Genomic DNA, 20,497 nt, shown 5'->3' with positions numbered 1-20,497 from the left:
CTTTGAGTCTTCTGGTCTCCACTGCTTCTTCTGAGGAGTCAGGTGTTCATCTTATTTGGGGTTCTCTTATATGTGATGAATCATTTTTTTATCTTGTTAACTTTCAAAGCTTTCTCTTTGTCTTTGCTTTCCAGTATTTTTACCATGATATGTCAACTCCTGGAAGCTGCCCACATTCCTTGCTCTCAGACTCCTCCAGCAGTGGAGACTCTCCCCTGTGTGGAATCTCTTTCATGCTTTGAGTTCTTTCCACTGGAAAGAGACCCATCCTTTGGAAGGATCACGTGATTAGGTTAGGCTCACCCAAGACCATCTCCTTTATCCCCCAGCAGTGTCAAAAAACATAACCTAATCGTGGGAGTAAAGTCCATCTTATTCACAGTCCTGGGGATTATGCACGGCACGTACAGCAGGAAATCCTGGAAGCCTTCTGAGAATTCTGCCTATCACGCTCTACCCTCTGGCTTTCGGAGTGTGTGAGTTGAAAGTTGACTGACTGAGCCTCTCATTCTTTTTTTTGTTTTTTTTTTTTTGAGACAGAGTCTCACTCTTGTTGCCCAGGCTGGTGTGCAATGGTGTGATCTCGGCTCTCCACAACCTCTGCCTCCCAGGTTCAAGCGATTCTTCTGCCTCAGCCTCCCGAGTAGCTGGGATTACAGGCATGCACCACCACGCCTGGCTAATTTTGTATTTTTAATAGAGACGGGGTTTCTCCACGTTGGTCCGGCTGGCCTCAAACTCCCGACCTCAGGTGATCCGCCTGCCTCGGCTTCCCAAAGTGCTGGGATTACAGGCATGAGCCACCTCGCCTGGCCGAGTCTCTCATTCTTTTGGGGTAAAATCTCTCCAACTATCAGAAATACTCTACTCCAGGCCAGGCTTGGTGGCTCACACTTGTAATCCCTAATCCCAGCACTTTGGGAGGCCAAGGTGGGTGGATCACCTGAGGTCAGGAGTTTGAAAACAGCCTGGCCAACAGGGTGAAATCCTGTCTCTACTAAAAATACAAAAAAATTAGCCAGGCATGGTGGCACACACCTGTAGTCCCAGCTACTTGGGAGGCTGAGGCAGGAGAATTGCTTGAACCCAGGAGTCAGAGGTTGCAGTGAGCTGAGATGGTGCCATTGCACTCCAGCCTGGGTGACAGAGTGAGACTCTGTCTCAAAAAAAAAAAAAAAAAAAAAAGAGAAAAACTCTACTTCGGCCAGGTGTGGTGGCTCACACCTGTAATCCCAGCACTTTGGGAGAACAAGGCAGGAGGCCAGGAGTTTAAGGCCAGCCTGGGCAACATAGTGAGACCCCGGGCCAGGTGCAGTGGTTCATGCCTGTAATCCCAGCATTTTGGGAGGCCAAGGCGGAGGGATCACGAGGTCAGGAGATAGAGACCATCCTGGCTAACACGGTGAAACCCTGTCTCTACTAAAAATACAAAAAAAAATCAGCCAGGTGTGGTGGCAGGCACCTGTAGTCCCAGCTACTCGGGAGGCTGAGGCAGGAGAATGGCGTGAATCCGGGAGGCAGAGCTTGCAGTGAGCTGAGATCACGCCACTGCACTCCAGCCTGGGTGACAGCAAGATTCCATCTCAAAAAACAAAACAAAACATAGCGAGACCCTGTTTCTACCAAAAAAAAAAAAAAAAAAAACTAGCCAGGCATGGTGGTGCATGCATCTGTGGTCCCAGCTACTTGGGAGGCTGAGGTAGGAGGATCCCTTGAGCCTGGGAGGTCAAGGCTTCGATGAGCTATGATTGCACCACTGCACTCCAGCCTGGGTGACAGAGTGAGACCCCATCTCAAAAAAAAAAGTAAATAAAATAAAATAAAATAAAAATACTCTACTCCATTTTTTTCCTAATTATAGGAATTATTTTATTGTAGTTGAGACAGAGTCTTATTCTGTTGCCCAGGCTGGAGTGCAGTGGCACGATCTCAGCTCACTGCAACCTCTGCCTCCCAGGTTCAAGTGATTCTCCAGCCTCAGCCTCCTGAGTAGCTGAGATTACAGGTGCCTGCCATCGCGGCCAGCTAATTTTTGTATTTTTTTTTTAGTAGAGACGGGGTTTCACCATGTTGGCCAGGTTGGTCTCGAACTCCTGACCTCAGGTGATCTGCCCGCCTCAACCTCCCAAAGTGCTGGGATTACAGGCGTGAGCCCCCGCACCCGGCCGAGAATTACTTAAATTGTCACAATTTCTGTTGGGATTCAGTACAGTTGCCCCCAGTCTCCTGGAGGACTAGTCTCAGGAGCACTGCCCCCACTCGCACAGGTGAGGGGCCCTGCGATGGCTCCACTCGAGTAGCCAGGGAAAGGAGTTTGAGAATCCCAGGACAGTCTACAAATCAGCAGGTGGAAACTAGACCATCAAACAAGCAAAAGAGAAAAATGATGTAAAATACATAATAATCATAATGTAAGAAAAAGCCAGAAAACCAAAGTAACTGTGCAGAAGTGTCCCTTTAAAGACAGATTGGAGGCTGGGCGCGGTGGCTCACGCCTGTAATCCCAGCACTTTGGGAGGCCGAGGTGGGCGGATCACGAACGAGGTCAGGAAATCGAGACCATCCTGGCTAACACAGTGAAACCCCGACTCTACTAAAAAAAATACAAAAAAATTAGCCAGGCGTGGTTGCGGGCACTTGTAGTCCCAGCTACTTGGCAGGCTGAGGCAGGAGAATGGCGTGAACCTGGGAGGCGGAGCTTGCAGTGAGCCCAGATGGCGCCACTGCACTCCAGCCTGGGCGACAGAGGGAGACTCCGTCTCAAAAAAAAAAAAAAAAAAAAAAAAGACAGATTGGATAGAAGAAGAAAGTCCTTTATGTGATCTAAAATGCAAACCACTGTCACCATTGAGGGTGAGGGTGGCTCTCCTGTCCCTGGGGAGGTGTGTCTTTAGGTCCTGGTCCTCAGCCTCTGGTGGGCCGCCTGGCCCATCCCCTTCCTTGAGGTTATGGCCCAGATGTGGTGCCTCTTCCAGGGCACCTGCCTGCTCGCTGCAACCTCCATGTGACAATGCCAAGGCCCTGTGCCCCCAGAAACAGGCCCAGCCTCCCTTGTGGTGGCTCTAGCACTGCCTGGTGCATCCCTTGGCCTGCAGCCCCCTCCCGTGCTCTCCTAGCGTGCTCTCGGCTGGCTCTGCCCCTGTAGCCCTGGCCTGCCCTGGTTGCTGCTGTCCAGCTCCTGCTGTTGCTGGGCCCCATCTTGCAGGGCAGCCACGCACCCACCCTTCCTGATCCCTTCAGAAGCTGTGCCAACCGTGACTGCCGACATACCACACCTGGTTGCCTAAAACTATGTCCTGGCATGGCCAGTCCTGGAGGCTGTGGCTGGTGGCCAGTGGGCTGTCAGATGGGTGGGTGCGGAGGCCTGCATCCCATATCCCTTCCCCCACGACACACCTGGGCTTGGCCGGGTCAAAGAAGCTTCCATCTTCTAGGAGGAGGATTCCTGGAGTGAGCCAGAGACCTGGGACAGTTCTGGGCACCCACTGGTCATTTGGCCCTCAGGGGGCTGGAGGTCAGAGGTCAGGCCACCTCTGCCACGGGGGTGGTTGGAACAGCTGGGTCCTGACCCTGAAGGCCCGGAATGCGGCTGAGGCGCGGGGGCAGGGGCAGCTGCTGACCTCACAATAGCAGGGTCTGCTGTCCCTGGCCGGCCCGCTGGCCCCCGCCAGCTGCCGCCGCTGGCTGCCAGGCATGTCCCTCCTCAGCAGCTATGAGGGCCTGCGGCAGGAGATCCAGCGGCTGGCACAGGAGAACGAAGAGCTGCGGCGGCTGGTGCAGCTCATCCAGGAGAACCAGGAGCTGAAGCTGGTGCTCAGGAACCGCGGCAGCAGCCTGGGCTTCTGCAGCTCCGGGTTCCTGGCTGAGGTGGCTGCCAGTCCCCGGCTGCCCAGGCGGAGAACGATCAAATTCAAGAATGCTGAGAGAGGTGAGCCGTACCGGGGCCCCAAGACTCTGTGGAGATGGGCAAACCCGCTGGGTGCTGCGGTGCCTCTGGAGCAAAGCCAGGGCCCTGGGGCTCTTCCAGGACGTGCGGCGGGGAGAAGGTGCCAGGTCTGGGAAAGTGACCTCTGAGCAGAGCCTGAGCGGGCGAGGGAGCTGCCAGGCTGGGGCGCGGCTTTCCAGGCCCAGGGAACAGCCTGTGCCAGGCCCTGAGGTGGGTGCAAGTTGTCTGTGCCTGAAGCTGTCAGAGTCACTGCAACGGCAGACTCTGTCCTCCCAGCCCTGCGCTCTCTGGCGGTGGGGACAGCCACATCCCTGGGGGAACGTGATGGAAGCCTGGCCGGGGTGGAGGTGTGAGAAGTAGCAGCTCTGTGTTCTGAAGGTGAAAGTAACAGGACTTCTGGCAGATTGGGTGTGGGGATGAGAATGGGGCTGGGGCAGCTCGCTGGGTGGGGGAGCTGCTGCTGGAGTGGGCCACTGGTAGGTGGCCTGGGGCTTGGTTTTGGGACGTGTCTGGCCATGCAGTCAGAGGCGCCACTAGAGAGTAGGGGCCGGGCCATCCCGCAGGCCTGGAGCTGCCTCTGGTTGCTGTGGAGGGGCTGCGTGGCATTGCCAAGGGGAAGCTGGCACCCAGCAACATGGAGGGACAGAGATAAAGGCCCAGTGGGGTAGGAGGCAGGTGGGGCAGCCAGGGGAGGCCTGAGCCTGGGTGGGTGGGAGTTGGCTTTTGTTGGTCTGCCCCCGAGACGCGCAGTGGAGTGGGGTCAGGAGAGCCCAGGAGGCAGGCGGAGGTGGGAGGTGGACACCTGGAGGTGCACGGCAGTGGGGTGCCGCTAGGGAGCGTGGGGACAGGCCCTTAGAGGTTTCGTCTGTGAGTGGATAGCACAGGCCCCTGGAGTGAACAGAGAGGCGAGGGGGTGGCTGGGGATGGTGGAGGGCAGTGAGAGAGTTTGGGGTCTACAGCACAGGCCTGGCGGGCAGCCTGAGTGCATACAGGGCAGCAGATGGTGGGGGTGTGGGTGGGTGGGGTGTGGGAATCTCTCCTGATAGATCCTGGGCTGACAGGCAGGACCAAGAGGCTGTGCTGGGAATGGGTGGAAACCAGAAGGCAGGGCAGTCCCGCAGGAGTGTGGGCTGGCCGGGCAGAGGCTGTATGGCTGGTGGGGAAGGTCCTGGGCTGATGTGGGGTTGCTGACCAGAGCTGCTTCCCACAGACTGCTCAGAGCAGGCAGGTGGGGCTCCTGCATGTGGGCGTGGCATGATCATCTGGGGCCTCAGCTGGGCCTCAGGATGGGAAGGCACTAGGAGGTCCATGGGCATGGAGTCTGGGGGTGGCATCACAGCGGGCACGTGCCACTTAGAGGGCAGTCATCTGGACATGAGCAGCAGCCCATCCATGGGGAGGGGTTCCTAAGTGCCTGATCCTGGGCCCCATCCCTGTCTATGGGGAGCTGGAGTCCACTGCCCTTGGCACAAATGTTACAGGAAAGTGGTCCCAATCCAGACCCCAAGAGAGGGTTCTTGGATTTCTTGAAAGAAAGAATTCAGGGCGAGTGCCTAAAGTGAAAGCACGTTTATTAAGAAAGTAGAGGAATAAAGAATGGTTACCCCATAGACAGAACACCCCGAGGGCTGCTGGTTGCCCTTTTTTTTTTTTTTTTTTTTTTTTTGAGACAGAGTCTCACTCTGTCGCCAAGCTGGAGTGCAGTGGTGCGATCTCATCTCACTGCAAGCTCCGCCTCCTGGGTTCAAGCGATTCTCCTGCCTCAGCCTCCCAAGTAGCTGGGACTACAAGTGTGTGCCACCACACCCAGCTAATTTTTGTATTTTTAGTAGAGACAGGTTTCACCATGTTGGCCAGGATGGTCTTGATCTCTTGACCTCATGATCCACACGCCTCGGTCTCCCAAAGTGCTGGGATTACAGGCGTGAGCCACCGTGCCAGGCCGGTTGCCCATTTTTATGGTTATTTCTGACGATATGCTAAACGAGGGGTGGATTATTAATGCCTCCCCTTTCTAGACCATATAGGGTAACTTCCTGCCGTTGCTGTGGCCCTGGTAAACCGCCATGGCGCTGCGGGGAGTGTAGGACGATGGTTTTGGTAGGTTTGGCCAGCTTCTTTACTGCAACCTGTTTTATCAGATACAGGGGTTTTTTTTGTTTTTTTTTTTTTTTGAGACGGAGTCTCGCTCTGTGGCCTGGGCTGGAGTGCAGTGACACGATCTCTGCTCACTGCAGCCTCCGCCTCCCGGGTTCCAGCGATTCTCCTGCCTCAGCCTCCCAGTAGCTGAGATTACAGGCGCGTGCCACATGCCTGACTAATTTTTGTATTTTTAGTAGAGAGGGGGTTTCAACCATGTTGGCCAGGCTGGGAGATGCAGGTTTTTATGACCTGTGTCTTGTGCTGACCTCCTATCTCATCCTGTGACTTAGAATGCATTAATCGTCCGGGAGTGCAGCCCAGTAGGTTTCGGCCTCTTTTTAGCCAGCTGCTATTCAAGATGGAGTTGCTCTGGTTCACACGCCTCTGACACAAGGAGGGCTGGAGATGAGGGAGACCCGGTGAAGAAGGCCAGAGATACCGCACAGGAGAGGCCCACGGGGCCGGGAGCCGGGGCTGGTAGAGAAGGCCGCAGGGCCTCCCCTCTCCTCTCTGTCCTTCAACGCCCCCTCCACGGGGAAGGGCGTCCGCCAGTGGGAAGCCCTGTTGTGGCCTGGGCTGCCAGCTCCCCTTGCCCAGGACACCTGGAGGTGGGATCCCGGGGCGCCCACGCTAGGCGAGCGCAGGCCCGGGGCTGGAGACCCGAGGGCCGCAGAGCCAAGGTGCCCTTGATCCTGCGCCCGCGGCCCGGGGAAGCGCAGGGCGAGGACGGAGGCGCGGGGGGCGGGCCCGGCCTGATGTAACCGCGAGTGCCGGGACCAGTGGCGCGGGGGGCGGGCCCTGTAGGCTCCTCCCCGAGGCGAGGCTGGTGCGGGCAGGGCCGCCGGGAGCGCAGGCAGAGCCGACCGCGAGCGACCGAGCCGGAGCCGAGCGCCAGGTGGGGCCTGCGCCGGGCGGCCTCCCCTCCGCGGCCCCTTCCCCGCTGCCTCCCGGGCCGCTCCTCACGCGTCCCCGCCTCGGGTCGCCCCGTCGGTGCTCAGGCTCCGTCCTGTCCCGGGGCCCGCCAGGTTTGGGTCGAAGGTCGAGCAAAGCGGGAAGTGGGGTCCCCCGGCCAGCTCGCCCCAAACCCCCTCCCCGCACTCCCGTGCCTCTTTCGTGCTGAGGGACCCCGCCCGAGGGCTGCAGGGTCCAGCGGCGTCCCCACCTCCCGTGCCTGCTCCACTGCCTGGGTTTCGGCCCAGGCCAGGGCCCGGAGAAGCGCGATGCGGGGCATGGGGGCATCAGGCCGCTGACCGCCGGCCAGGCTCTCGCTCGGGCCCAGGCTGCCCTCGGAGCTGGGCCTGCGGCTCTGGCTCTGCCCAGAGTCGTGCCCGTGGGTCTCTCCCTCAGGAACCCCCCGCATGCGCAGGGCTGGGGAGCCTCTAGTCCCACTTGCAGGTGAGCCCGGGCTGACCCCGCCTCTGCCCAGTTTTTCCAGGGCTACCAGCTGAAGAGCTCCTGTGGGACCCCAGCCCCACCACCATGGGCAGCCCCGAGGGCCGCTTCCACTTTGCCATCGACCGTGGGGGTACCTTCACAGACGTCTTTGCCCAGTGCCCAGGGGGGCACGTGCGGGTCTTAAAGCTGCTCTCAGAGGACCCTGCCAACTATGCAGACGCGCCAACCGAAGGGATCCGCCGCATCCTGGAGCAGGTGGGCCAGGGCGGAGCGGGTGGACAGGGACCCCACGGCCAGAAGCCCCACACTGACCACGTGGTCCCCAGGAGGCCGGCATGCTCCTGCCCCGGGACCAGCCGCTGGACTCCAGTCATATCGCCAGCATCCGCATGGGCACCACAGTGGCCACCAACGCACTGCTGGAGCGGAAGGGGGAGCGGGTGGCGCTGCTGGTGACACGTGGCTTCCGAGACCTGCTGCACATTGGCACCCAAGCCCGTGGGGACCTCTTTGACCTGGTGAGCTCCATGTTGGCTGGGGACCAGGCTGTGTGGTGTACGCCCCCCAGGGATGCCTTGACTCTGTGGGGAGAGCACTTGTTGGATTAGAGATGGCTCATGGGCACCAGCCGACAAAGAAAGAGGAAGCTCCCGAATTCCCAGTGGGACCCCAAGTTCTCCTAGCCCTCGGAGTGGGCACAGGATGCCCTGTTCCTGCCTGCCGCCATGCCCACCCTGGACGCTGGTGTGGGGCCACCCAAGCTAGCCCTGTTCAGGCAGAGGAGGGGTGGAACCCCGCACCTACTGCTGCGTTTCCGGAAGAAGCTGCCTTCGTGGGGGTGGAGCAGTTGGCTGCACTCAGCTGCCTAGGGGGTGGAGAGCTGCCCCCTTGGTGAGCCTTGCTGGGGCTGCCAGGTATGACTCTCCTGGGCCTGCCGACCGGCCTGTTGGGACACAGCCACTCACCTGTACCACCCACTCACACAGGACCCCGGCATGGACCCTCAGGCCTGGGCCTCTTCTGAGTCTCTGCCCGCCCCCAGGCCGTGCCCATGCCTGAGGTGCTGTATGAAGAGGTGCTGGAGGTGGACGAACGCGTGGTGCTGCACCGTGGAGAGGCGGGCACCGGGACGCCTGTGAAAGGTGTGTGTGCCGCCGCTGCTGTGGGATCTGGGGCCGGAGGGTCCTGCTGGCCTTTAACGGGGCCTCCTGGGCTTTTCTGGAAGGCCGCACGGGGGACCTGCTGGAAGTGCAGCAGCCTGTGGACCTGGGGGCCCTGCGTGGGAAGCTGGAGGGGCTGCTATCTCGAGGCATCCGCAGCCTGGCCGTGGTGCTCATGCACTCGTACACGTGAGTGAGGTGGGGCTGTGGGCCGCGGGAGCAGGTGCCGGGCCTGGTGGGAGACGAGGCGCCGCTGGGTTTTTGTCATAGGTGGGCCCAGCATGAGCAGCAGGTGGGTGTGCTGGCCCGGGAGCTGGGCTTCACGCACGTGTCACTGTCCTCGGAGGCCATGCCCATGGTGCGCATCGTCCCTCGGGGGCACACGGCCTGTGCCGACGCCTACCTCACGCCCGCCATCCAACGCTACGTGCAGGGCTTCTGCCGTGGCTTCCAGGGCCAACTCAAGGTGAGGCTGTGAGGCCCCTCCACTGCCCACTCCTGGGCCTGGGCCTGGGCCTTGGCCTGCCCCTCATGGCCCGCCTGCTGCCCGCTCGCAGGATGTGCAGGTGTTGTTCATGCGCTCCGATGGCGGCCTGGCGCCCATGGACGCCTTCAGTGGCTCCCGTGCTGTGCTCTCGGGCCCGGCCGGCGGCGTGGTGGGCTACTCAGCCACCACCTACCAGCAGGAGGGTGGCCAGCCTGTCATCGGCTTTGACATGGGAGGTATGAGGGCCGAGGGCTGGGGTCTCGGGGAGGCTCAGCTGCTGGGCCCCTGGGTCTTCAAGTGACCCACCAGCACCCCACCCCTGCCAGGCACGTCCACGGATGTGAGCCGCTATGCTGGGGAATTCGAGCACGTCTTCGAGGCCAGCACAGCTGGCGTCACCCTCCAGGCCCCGCAGCTGGACATCAACACCGTGGCAGCAGGAGGGGGTTCCCGCCTCTTCTTCAGGTCAGCTGTCCTGCTTCCCAGGCTGGGACCCCAGCCCTGTCTCCCTCCTCATGTCCAACTCCAACCCCAGCCCTTCCTTCCCCTAGGTCTGGCCTCTTTGTGGTTGGGCCCGAGTCAGCAGGAGCCCACCCAGGACCTGCCTGCTACCGCAAAGGTAAGAGTCAGGATCTGTCCGGCCTGGCCCTGCCCTCCGCTTGCCGCCCCAGGCCCAGCACCTCCTGTCAGCCCTATCCCTGCTGCCTACTCCTGCTTCCCTGCCTCCAGCCCCCAAGCCCCACACCCTGTCCACCTCCCAGGGGGCCCTGTGACAGTGACGGATGCTAATCTGGTCCTGGGTCGCCTGCTGCCTGCCTCCTTCCCCTGCATTTTTGGGCCGGGAGAGGACCAACCACTTTCCCCTGAGGCCTCCCGCAAAGCCCTGGAGGCTGTGGCCACTGAGGTCAACAGCTTCCTGACCAAAGGGCCCTGCCCGGCCTCCCCGCTGAGCCTGGAGGAGGTGGCCATGGGGTTCGTGCGCGTGGCCAACGAGGCCATGTGCCGGCCCATCCGTGCACTCACGCAGGTACGTCCACCTCTGCTCTCCCGCCTGTCCTGCCCCCAGCCCTGCTCCCTGCCCCACGCCTCCTGCTCAGGCCGGGGGCTGGATGGGGTAGAGTAGGAGAGCCCACTGACCCCTTCTGTCTCCCTAGGCAAGAGGCCATGACCCCTCAGCCCATGTGCTGGCCTGCTTTGGGGGAGCTGGTGGGCAGCATGCATGTGCCATCGCCCGGGCCCTGGGCATGGACACGGTGCACATCCACAGGTGGGCCTGGGTGTGGGTGCACGGAGGTGGTGTGATCTGCGCCGGGCTTGGGAGGTGACCTCCCATTGCCATGCTGCCCATCCCTGCAGGCACAGTGGGCTGCTGTCGGCCCTGGGGCTGGCCCTGGCTGACGTGGTGCATGAGGCACAGGAACCCTGCTCCCTGCTCTACGCGCCTGAGACCTTCGTGCAGCTGGACCAGAGGCTGAGCCGCCTGGAGGAGCAGTGTGTGGATGCTCTGCAGGCCCAGGGCTTCCCCAGGTGGGCTCCCAGGGTGCCCTGGACAGAGGGCTTACGTTGTCCTCACCACGCCCTTGGTGGGTGTTCTGCCTGATGACTTCCCAGGTGGTCCCGGGGTGCGCGAGAAGCAGAACAGGTGTCCTTGCCGGGCGCTGGGTGGGGTGGGGTCAGGGCAGGGGGTTTGGTGTGAGTGCCCCCAACCACCGGCTGCAGGTCCCAGATCAGCACTGAGAGCTTCCTGCACCTGCGCTACCGGGGCACGGACTGTGCTCTGATGGTGTCTGCCCACCAGCACCCAGCCACAGCCCGCTCGCCCCGTGCGGGGGACTTCGGGGCAGCCTTCGTGGAGCGGTACGTGGCTTCCTGACTCCGGATCCCTGGCAAGGGGCCCTCCTGTCTGGCCGCCTCACTCTGACCACTCCTTGGGTCCCCGTGGGGAGTGCAGGTACATGAGGGAGTTTGGCTTTGTCATCCCTGAGCGGCCGGTGGTCGTGGACGATGTGCGAGTGCGGGGCACCGGCCGCAGTGGTCTTCGCCTCGAGGATGCCCCCAAAGCCCAGACCGGGCCTCCCCGGGTGGACAAGGTTGGTGGTCCTGCCTGTGCCAGCCTGACAGCACCCATGGGGCACCGGGATGGGGACCAAGCCCTGTGAGAGGCATCGGGGAGGGTGCTGGGCCCGGGCGCTGTACTCACCCGCACCCTCTGCAGATGACCCAGTGCTACTTTGAGGGGGGCTACCAGGAGACCCCTGTGTACCTGCTGGCAGAGCTGGGCTATGGGCACAAGCTCCATGGGCCCTGCCTCATCATCGACAGTAACAGGTGGGCTGAGGTCCGGCCAGGGTGGAGGATGTGGACGGGTCCACTGCGGGGCCCCTGGTGCAGGGTTCTCTGGCCCAAGGCTGCAGGGGCCTGCAGGACTCTGTATCCCACCATCGTTGGGGTGGCCCCTGGCCTGGGGCCGTGGCATCTCTGGTTGGAGGGGTGTCGCCTGGCCCCATGCAGCCCCTCTGTGCCCTCTGCTCCCTAGCACCATCCTGGTGGAGCCAGGTTGCCAGGCAGAGGTGACCAAGACAGGGGACATCTGCATCTCCGTGGGGGCCGAAGTCCCCGGCACAGTGGGCCCCCAGCTGGACCCTATCCAGCTGTCCATCTTCTCACACCGCTTCATGAGCATTGCTGGTGAGTGGCCGCCGCCAGGCTCCCTGTGGGATGAGGCGCCGGCTGTGTCATGGGGTGGCTGGCAGGGCTGTGCCCAAAGGGAGAGGCAGAAGCAGGACCCCCTGGTGACGGGGCGGGCAGTGTGGCCGCAGCACTGGTGTGGTGCAGTTGGCCATGAGAATAAACCTTGGGCAGGGAGGACACCTTCCCCCCTTACCTGCAGCCATGTGATCCGGGGAGTGCCCTCCTAGCTAAGGAAGGGATACTGAGGACAGCACAGGGAACCCATCTGTGCAGGGTCAGGCCAGCAGCTTGCTGGGAGCCCAGAGATCAAGAGCCTAGGAACCAGGTTCTTGCTGTGCCAGGCAGGGTGGGAGGGTCGAGGGGTGGCACCGGGTTCTTGCTGGGGGCTCCAGGCGGGGCTGGGGAAGGTGGTGTCCTTTACATAGGCTAAGACGTGGCCAAGTGGGCACACCGTCACCTTGGTCTTCCCCAGGAAAAAGCTGCTGGGTTTTTCCTGGGTCCTGGGTTTGAGCCCTGGTGGGTCCTGTTCCTCCCTTTCCTGGGGCCAGGCTGTGGGTGGGTGGGTCCTGTTCCTCCCTTTCCCGGGGCCAGGCTGTGGGTGGGTGGGGCCAGCGGGCCTGGTCACTTTGTGCTCCTAGAGCAGATGGGCCGCATCCTGCAGCGCACAGCCATCTCCACCAACATCAAGGAGCGCCTGGACTTCTCCTGTGCCCTCTTTGGGCCCGATGGGGGGCTGGTGTCCAATGCCCCCCACATCCCTGTGCACCTGGGTGCCATGCAGGAGACGGTGCAGTTCCAGGTGGCCCTTCCCCCGCCTCACCCTTCCATCCCCCTCCCTCACGCTCCACCCCCCCCCCCCCCCCCCGCTCTGGCCCCTGCTCCCCTGTGCCCACTCTGCACCCATCTCCTGGTTTCAGATTCAGCACCTGGGGGCCGATCTCCACCCTGGCGACGTGCTACTGAGCAACCATCCCAGTGCCGGGGGCAGCCACCTGCCAGACCTGACTGTTATCACACCGGTGAGGGGTGCTGCCCGCCTGCCTCTGCTGGGGCAGGGGTGGCCAATGCAGCTGACCATGGCTCTCTACCTGCTAGGTGTTTTGGCCGGGTCAGACGCGGCCTGTGTTCTATGTGGCCAGCCGAGGGCACCACGCAGACATCGGGGGCATCACACCAGGCTCCATGCCCCCCCACTCCACCGTGCTGCAACAGGAGGGTGCCGTCTTTCTGTCCTTCAAACTCGTCCGGGGGGGCGTCTTCCAGGAGGAGGGTGAGTGGGAGTGGGGTGGGGCAGGCCTTCTGTAGGCTGGGACACATGGCCACTGCTGGCAAGCAGGCCTGGCTGGACCGTGGGATGCAGCCCATAGGCCCAGGCCTGCCTTGAGGCTGGGAGGAGATAGGTGGTTACCCCAAAGGGCAGCTGCAGATTGGATCCCAGGAGCTGAGATGAATTCAGCCTGGGCCCAGGAAGGCCTCCCGAGGGGTGGTTTTGGGGGTGGAGAGTTAGCCAAGACGTGGAGGGTCAGGGTGCTGGAGAGAGAAGCCTGTTTGAAGGTGGGTGGCTGCTTGTGGCGTGTGCAGTCATACTGGGTGGGGTCCGCAGAGAAACAGCAGGGCAGGGGCAGGGCCCAAAGGCCCCTGTAGAGTTTTCTGGGCCTAGGTCTGAGTCACTGGGTGGTGCGTGGCCGTGAAGGGCTTTCAGCTGGGCCTGCGCTGAGCTCCCGCTGTGCCCACGTGCAGAGAGGATTCGGGGTCTTGAGAGTGGCCTGGAGGCTGGGGGGCAAGGTGGGGGGAAGCTGCAGTTGCCCTGGATGATGCTGATGTCTTGGGCTGAGTGGAGAGCGAGGGTGGGGGGTGGGGGACAGTTTTAGAGGTGGAGGTGGGTATTTGGAGGGATTTGGGAGAGGGGGCCAGGGGTCAAGTTTGGGCAGCTGGAGGTGGAGGCCCTGGCACTGAGCAGCTGCAGGGAAGGTGGGATGGAGGCTGCAGGGGTGCCTGTGGTGGGGGTGGGGGTAGGAGAGACAGGGAAAAACAGCCCTGGTCTGAGGCTGCAGGTCTGGGAGCCCAGGGGAAGTGGCGTGGCCAGGGTGGAGGGTGGTGGCAGAGGGTGGGTGTAATGGAACCACAGGCTGTTCTGGGTGTTGAGGACACAGATAGGGTGGCCTATTGCTGGCTGCTCCCTTGGTCAATGTGAGCTGGGGCAGGGGTTGTGGACCACAGAGGGACATGCACAGGCACACTGCAGAGGGCCTTGTGGCTGCCTCAGAGGGGACCCTGAGCCAGGCTCAAGGAGAGGGGCTTTCCTGAGGTGCTGAGCAGTCCCAGGCCAGGCCTCGGTGCTTTCTAGGGGCCAGAGACCTTGTCTGGATCTGGGAAACCTGGGTTGGGGGTGCAGACAGGGTTGGCCAGGGGCTTAGTGATGACACTGTCCATCCAGCGGTGACGGAGGCCCTGCGGGCGCCAGGCAAGGTCCCCAACTGCAGCGGAACCAGAAACCTGCACGACAACCTGTCGGACCTCCGTGCCCAGGTGGCAGCCAACCAGAAGGGCATCCAGCTGGTGGGGGAGCTCATTGGGCAGTACGGCCTGGACGTGGTGCAGGCCTACATGGGCCATATTCAGGTGGGCCTGGGCACAGGAGTGTGGGCGGCAGGGCCATCCTGCAGATGACCTGGCCGCCACTGATCCTGCTCCCTGCCAGGCAAACGCTGAGCTGGCGGTGCGAGACATGTTGCGTGCCTTTGGAACCTCCCGGCAGGCCCGGGGCCTGCCCCTGGAGGTGTCCTCGGAAGACCACATGGACGACGGTTCCCCCATCCGCCTCCGTGTGCAGATCAGCCTGAGTCAGGTGGGCCGTGGGGAGAGCGCCTCTAGGCGGCAGGGGCACGGTGCGGCCGCTGACAGCCTCTCCCTTCCCTCGGGGCGCGCAGGGCAGCGCTGTGTTTGACTTCAGCGGCACTGGGCCGGAGGTGTTTGGTAATCTCAACGCACCGCGGGCCATAACCCTGTCCGCCCTCATCTACTGCCTGCGCTGTCTGGTGGGCCGCGACATCCCACTCAACCAGGTTCGCAGGGGTGTGTGCGCGAGGGGGGGCCCCAGCCCGAGGTCACCCTGAGTGCGCCTCCTGGGCCCAGCCACGGTCTGACCCCACGGGTGCTGGGGCGGGGGGTGGGGTGCTGTTTCTCCTGGAGCCCACCCCAAGAGCCCCTGAGAGCCGCCCGCCCCGCACAGGGCTGCCTGGCGCCAGTGCGCGTGGTAATTCCCCGAGGCTCCATCCTGGACCCGTCGCCCGAAGCGGCGGTGGTGGGCGGCAACGTGCTCACGTCGCAGCGCGTGGTGGATGTCATCCTGGGGGCCTTTGGGGCCTGCGCCGCCTCCCAGGTGCGGGGGCGGGGTGGGCGCAGCTCGGGGGCGGACTGGGTGGGCAGGCTGGAGTAGGAGCGGGAGGGCGAGGTGGGGACGCCCTGCCCCAGCCCAGCGCAGCGACCAGGTGCCCTCACCAGGGCTGCATGAACAACGTGACCCTGGGCAACGCCCACATGGGCTACTACGAGACGGTGGCGGGCGGCGCGGGCGCGGGTCCCAGCTGGCACGGGCGCAGCGGTGTGCACAGCCACATGACCAACACACGCATCACCGACCCTGAGATCCTGGAGAGCCGGTGAGCGGCGTGCGCGGAGGCTGGGGGCACGGCCGGGTGGGAGCCGGGGCTCGGGCCACGCTGAGTCTTTGCCCTCGTCCTCGCCCTCGCCCTCGCAGGTACCCGGTCATCCTGCGCCGCTTCGAGCTGCGGCGGGGCTCGGGGGGCAGAGGCCGCTTCCGAGGCGGCGACGGCGTCACCCGCGAGCTGCTCTTTCGTGAGGAGGCGCTGCTGTCAGTGCTGACCGAGCGCCGCGCCTTCCGGCCATACGGGCTCCACGGTGCGCGGTTCCCCAGCCCTCGCGGCCCTCCCCGCCCCCACCCCCACCCCCGCCCCTGGTCTCTCTGGACTCCTCGCCTCCCTCCGCAGGGGGCGAGCCTGGCGCCCGCGGCCTAAACCTGCTGATCCGCAAAAACGGCCGGACGGTGAATCTGGGCGGCAAGACGTCGGTGACCGTGTACCCCGGGGTAAGGGCCGCGGCCCGTCCTGTCCCCCTCCCCTCCCCTCCCCTCCCGGCCCCATCCCACAGAGGGGGAACAGTTGCAGACCTGACCAGAGGCCGAGTTTAATTTGGCCCCGGAAGGAAAGGGGGCGCGTACCGGGCCTCCGTGGTCCATGGGGGCGGGTGATGGACGCTGCCCGGTGGGGAGGGGACTGCGCAGGTGACAGGGAGGGGCCACGCCTGCACTGAGCCCGCCTCCCCCCCCCCCCCCGCGCCAACAGGATGTGTTCTGTCTCCACACACCCGGCGGCGGTGGCTATGGGGACCCGGAGGACCCCGCCCCATCGCCGGGGTCGCCCTCGCAAGCACTGGCCTTTCCCGAGCACGGCAGCGTCTATGAGTATCGCCGGGCCCAGGAGGCCGTGTGAGGATCCCGCAATAAAGATGCCTTAAGTCTCCCGGTTCTGGGGACGCGGCTACCGCGCCTAGTTCGTGCTCCGAGTCGTGTCTGTGCGCGCCAGCCGCGCGCCCCTCATCTGTGCTTGCCTTAGGAGGACACTGAAACTCGGAGCTGCAGGCCCACTGCCAGGTGGTCCGTGAGCCCCTCCAGGGCGGTACTGAACGTCACCTGCTCCACCTCCTGGGGGCGGGAGTCAGGTTGAGGGTCGTCCCAGTGCCGCAGGCCCAGCCACCCGGGAACTCCGCGGTACGTGATGTAGTCCAGGCGCCGACCTCTCCAGGGCTTAGCTCGGCGGCTTCTGCCGGGAAGGCCGGCCAGGTAGAGGTGGCGCCCTTTCTCCTGCTCCAGGGCCCTGGTAGGGGGACGGTGTCATCAAGGCCAGGGCCCCTCTGCGCGCTTCGGGCGGGCAGTGCCTACATCCAGGTCGCCACTCACCTCCTCGGCATCTTGGGGGAGGAGGCCACGGACTGGTGGAGCACGGAGGTGCTCAGCGCGGTCCCTGGGGGATCCGGGGGAGGGCGGCATCAGCCAGAGCCTCGGCCGACGGCGCTCCCCAGGTCCACTTCCCGCTCCGGTACCCTCCCCCTAAGCACGATACCCAGGGCCCAGGGCTGCTCTTGGCGGGTGCCCAGCCGGCGGGGGTACCCTCCCCTCAAGCGCGATACCCAGGGCCCAGGGCTGCTTTTGGCGCGTGCCCAGCCGGCAGGGATCCTGGAAACAGCGGAAAAGCTCGTGCTCCTGCTCCAGCCGGTGGTCTGCAGAGAGAGGCGGGCGCGCGGTGGGCGGGGCCGGGCCTCCTGGCTCCGCCCCTCCTCGCCCTCCTCTCCTGCTGGACCTTTCGAGCAGTTATCGAAGTTCAGGTCGCCCAGGAGCACGCTGAAAGCCACGACCTCTCCACTTTGTTCTCTGTCGGCCTCAAACTTCTCGGCCCCAAACTTCTCGGCCCAGTCCAGCAGCGGCGTCAGCTGTTTGCTGCGCAAGGGCCCGTCCTCTGCGTGGGGGAGGGGGGGTGGGGTGGGCTTGGCTCCAGATTCGGAACCGCATCCTGGACAGTCAGCTCCCGTCTCCGCAGTTCCTGATCTGTGAGCCCCGACAGGCACTTCTCAGGAATTCCGGTGCCGGGGGCAGTGAACAAAGGGTGGGAGGTGGGGGGCGGGGTGCAAGCGAATGTAGGGATCAGCAGCCGCTATGGAGAGGCGGGACCTGTTCCGAGGACCCATCCGCAGGGCTCACCAGCCAGTGCTTGCAAATGCGTGCAGTGCAGGAATCCCACGATGCGGCGCCCGTCCAGGCTGCCCAGCCTCGCCTGCAACACCACGGACGGCTCCAGCTTTCTCCGCCTTCTCGGCCGAACCCCCGCCCCCTCTGCGGGCTGCACCGGATAGGCCAGTACCTGTGCGGACGGTAGTCCCTTGGAGGCCAGCGCGTCCTCGCCACGTGCGTGGGGGAAGCAACGGAAGGTGGCGCGCAGCAGCGGGTAGCGCGAGGCCAGCAGCAGCCCGCTGTCCAGCAGCTTGAGGTGCCGCCCGAGCGTGCCCACGTCGTACAGCAACGGGCCCAGGTTGGGCGCCAGGCGATTCACCAAGCGACGAGCCCTGCGCAGATCGAATACCTCCTGCAGGCACACAAAGTCCAGACCCACGGGCAGCGAGGCCACCAGCGTCCCGCGCAGCGCCCTGGGCCACGGCTGGCTGCAGTCCGTAGCCCTGTAGAGCGCGGGCCGCGCGCCGCCCAGCAGCGCGGCGCCAATGGCCTCGGCCGGTCGCTGGCTGTGCGGTAGGTTGCCGAAGCGCGCTTGCCCGTCGGGGAGCAGGCACAGATTGGCGGTGAGGAAGACGAAGCAGCGCCTGGGTTCGGCAGGCGGGCGCCAGAGCGCGGGCGGCGCCCAGCACAGCGGAGGGGAGCGGTAGCAGAAGGGGCGGCGCCAAACCTGCGGCACCAGCCAGAGCGGCAGGCCGGGCAGCGCCAGGGGCGGGCCGACCAGCAGCAGCAGCAGCAGCGCCGCGCCGCCGCCCGCCGCCCTCCTCAGCCACCCTGCAGCTGGTCCAGGGCCCAGTAGGCCGGGAACAGCAGCGCGCGGGCCAAGCCGTGGAGGGCGGGCAGCGCCGGGGGCGGGAAGGGCGAGGGCCGCGGGGCGTCGGTCGCCGGGGGCCAGCCGGGCGGGGATTGCATGGTACACCTAGCTCTTCGGCCACGGGGCGCCGGGGAGACTCATTGGCTTCCAGAGGACAAGCTGACTCGTCGGTGCATCCGCGCGAGCTGCGGGGAGTCACAGGGGTGAAGGCCGCGTGGCACAGCCTGTGTGCAAAGCCGGTGAGGTGCTGACGCAGCGAGCCTGGCGGAGGCGCGGGCGGAGGCAGAGGGGCGCTTCAAAAAGAAAACCCGAAAGGGACCTGATCTCAAATCCCCACCCTGGATCCTCCTTGTCCCGCCCCATCCACCCGCGAAGGTCGCACCGGGAACCTCTGAGCCCCGCCCGACGCAAGCGGGATCGGGATGCAGCCAGCGGCACGTGGAGGACGACCTTCCTTGAGTGCGGGCGGCGCAGCGCTGGTGAGGAGCGAACAGTGTGCGCTGCCTCCGGCTCCCCTGTACCCGCCCCCACGCAGGTCAGCATGGAATAGGCCGCGCACTCCAGCTGCCCGGGCGGCAGAATCCACCCCACCCCCTAGGCGTCTCTCTGTGGCTCTGCGGCCCCGCGGTGTCGGGCGCCTGAGTTCAAAGACCTGACACCTGAGGAGGGATGGACTCCCGCCCAGCGCCCCGCAAAGTCCCCCAGAAGGCCAGCCCGCAGTGGTGACGGCCCTGTGGCCCTACCCCATGGAGCTTCCAATCTAGGGGGAGGGACCTTTGGTTCTGCCCTGCGCGCAACTCTGCCGGGGCACGCGACAGAAGCGTTTCCCCATTCGTGGAGCCCTCTGGCATCCCCTCAGGAGCTCCCAGGACAGGGCGGCCGGTAGCTCCCAGGCTCTGCTGGCCTCCCATCTTTCTAACTGGGCCTGTGAACTACCACACACTCCCGCCATCAGCTGGGTGCAAGCGTCTCTTAAATAGCTCTGGGAGTTTGGGTCAGGGCTGCCCTTCCTGCTGGCTGGCAGGGAGGTGGAGGGGCTTCTGGCAGGAGCTCTTCCCTGCCCTTCCCAGGGACTAAGAGGCTGGTGTCTGGCTGGATTCCCTGGAGGTCTGGGAGTGGGGAGGGCAGAGGCAGGAAGCTCAGCAGCCCAGGCATCCCCGGAGGGCCGGGCACACCTTGCATACCCTCTCCAGCCCCGGACTCCTTGCTGGTTGCTGAAAGATTCCTATTGGAACTCAGACCCTGTGGGTCCACTGTTGCCTCCTGCCATCCTCTTTGGCTGGCAAGCACTGGTGCTCCAGGAGCCTCCTCAGTTGGGGTTCTAATCCCCTCCCATCACAGCCGGCCTCGTTGCCTTCCTGCATGCAGGCTTGCTCCTGTCTCACCCTGTGGCCGCCGCCCCTCTGGGCTTTCCCACACTGCACTTCTCCCTTCCCATGTCTTCCTCCCCAGGGACTTCCTATCCTGGCCGGCCCCCTCAGCTTCCTGCACTCTCCACAAGCCCTTCCCAGCACCCCATCTGCCCTCAGTGCACTGTGGGAGGCCCCTGGCCTGCCCCCAAATCCTGCTTGTGCTCCTCAGCTCTTGCAGCAGGTGGGGTCTGCCCTTGCCAGCTCTCAATCCCTCTCAAAGTCTCCAGGACGTGTGGGATGGCCTTGGGTGTCTTGGGAAGGGGCCAGCACTGCGCTGGGCTGCCCCATGCCCAGGTTGGGGTGAGACTGCTTTCTCCCGGCTCTTCTCCCTTGAATGTCCTCTTGTCCTCAAGGCCTGGAAGACCGTCCCCCCTCCCCGCCCCTCACCCAGCCCCGGCCTAGTATGGGGGCAGGGATCCCACACCTACATCCTTGTCTCCTCCCACCTCTGCCAACTCCGTGCCCCTCACCACTGCGGCAGGCACAGAGCCACGGCCCTTTCCTCCCTGCTCCACCCCTTCCTGGTTCCTACCCTTCCCCATCCCAGTCCCAGGAGCTCCCACTGCTCTCAGTGCCGTGGGAGGGGAGCCTGGGGGCCTTCAGACCAACCCCTCGCAGACCACTGCTGAGCCTTGGCCTCTCGGGCT

At 63.9% G+C, this 20,497-nt stretch overlaps 2 protein-coding genes across 5 annotated transcripts; one reads left to right on the top strand and one right to left on the bottom strand.

The window, feature by feature from the left end:
• Positions 1–3,492: 3,492 nt before the first annotated feature.
• On the top strand, positions 3,493–16,392 carry OPLAH (5-oxoprolinase, ATP-hydrolysing). 4 transcript variants are annotated; one of them, XM_055116058.2, is made up of 27 exons: positions 3,493–3,928; positions 7,515–7,738; positions 7,810–8,001; positions 8,526–8,625; positions 8,709–8,832; positions 8,914–9,109; positions 9,201–9,366; positions 9,457–9,595; positions 9,682–9,749; positions 9,892–10,157; positions 10,285–10,397; positions 10,487–10,657; positions 10,850–10,987; positions 11,082–11,220; positions 11,346–11,458; positions 11,667–11,818; positions 12,460–12,620; positions 12,739–12,840; positions 12,917–13,091; positions 14,259–14,443; positions 14,523–14,669; positions 14,752–14,886; positions 15,054–15,203; positions 15,326–15,483; positions 15,582–15,742; positions 15,832–15,929; positions 16,186–16,392. In XM_055116058.2, the coding sequence occupies exons 1-27, from the start codon at positions 3,694–3,696 to the stop codon at positions 16,330–16,332; spliced, it is 4,155 nt and encodes a 1,384-aa protein (XP_054972033.2). In that variant the 5' UTR covers positions 3,493–3,693; the 3' UTR covers positions 16,333–16,392. The 4 variants fall into 4 exon arrangements, with proteins under 4 accessions (XP_054972033.2, XP_054972034.2, XP_054972036.2 ...); XM_055116059.2 differs by having other exon boundaries at positions 3,597–3,928; positions 7,524–7,738; XM_055116061.2 differs by lacking the exon at positions 3,493–3,928 and adding an exon at positions 5,765–6,983 and having other exon boundaries at positions 7,524–7,738.
• On the bottom strand, positions 16,008–18,981 carry LOC129398478 (sphingomyelin phosphodiesterase 5-like). Its single transcript, XM_063606536.1, has 5 exons — positions 18,846–18,981; positions 18,638–18,699; positions 17,598–18,543; positions 16,800–16,863; positions 16,008–16,716 (listed from the first exon to the last, which is right to left on the bottom strand). The coding sequence occupies exons 1-5, from the start codon at positions 18,979–18,981 to the stop codon at positions 16,452–16,454; spliced, it is 1,473 nt and encodes a 490-aa protein (XP_063462606.1). The 3' UTR covers positions 16,008–16,451.
• Between the last annotated feature and the right edge of the window lie 1,516 nt (positions 18,982–20,497).

The sequence above is a fragment of the Pan paniscus genome, chromosome 7 (genome assembly GCF_029289425.2).
Source record: "Pan paniscus chromosome 7, NHGRI_mPanPan1-v2.0_pri, whole genome shotgun sequence".
NCBI lineage: Eukaryota > Metazoa > Chordata > Mammalia > Primates > Hominidae > Pan > Pan paniscus.
Note: the sequence above shows the minus strand (reverse complement) of the source record. Positions and strands in the feature narration are given on the sequence as shown.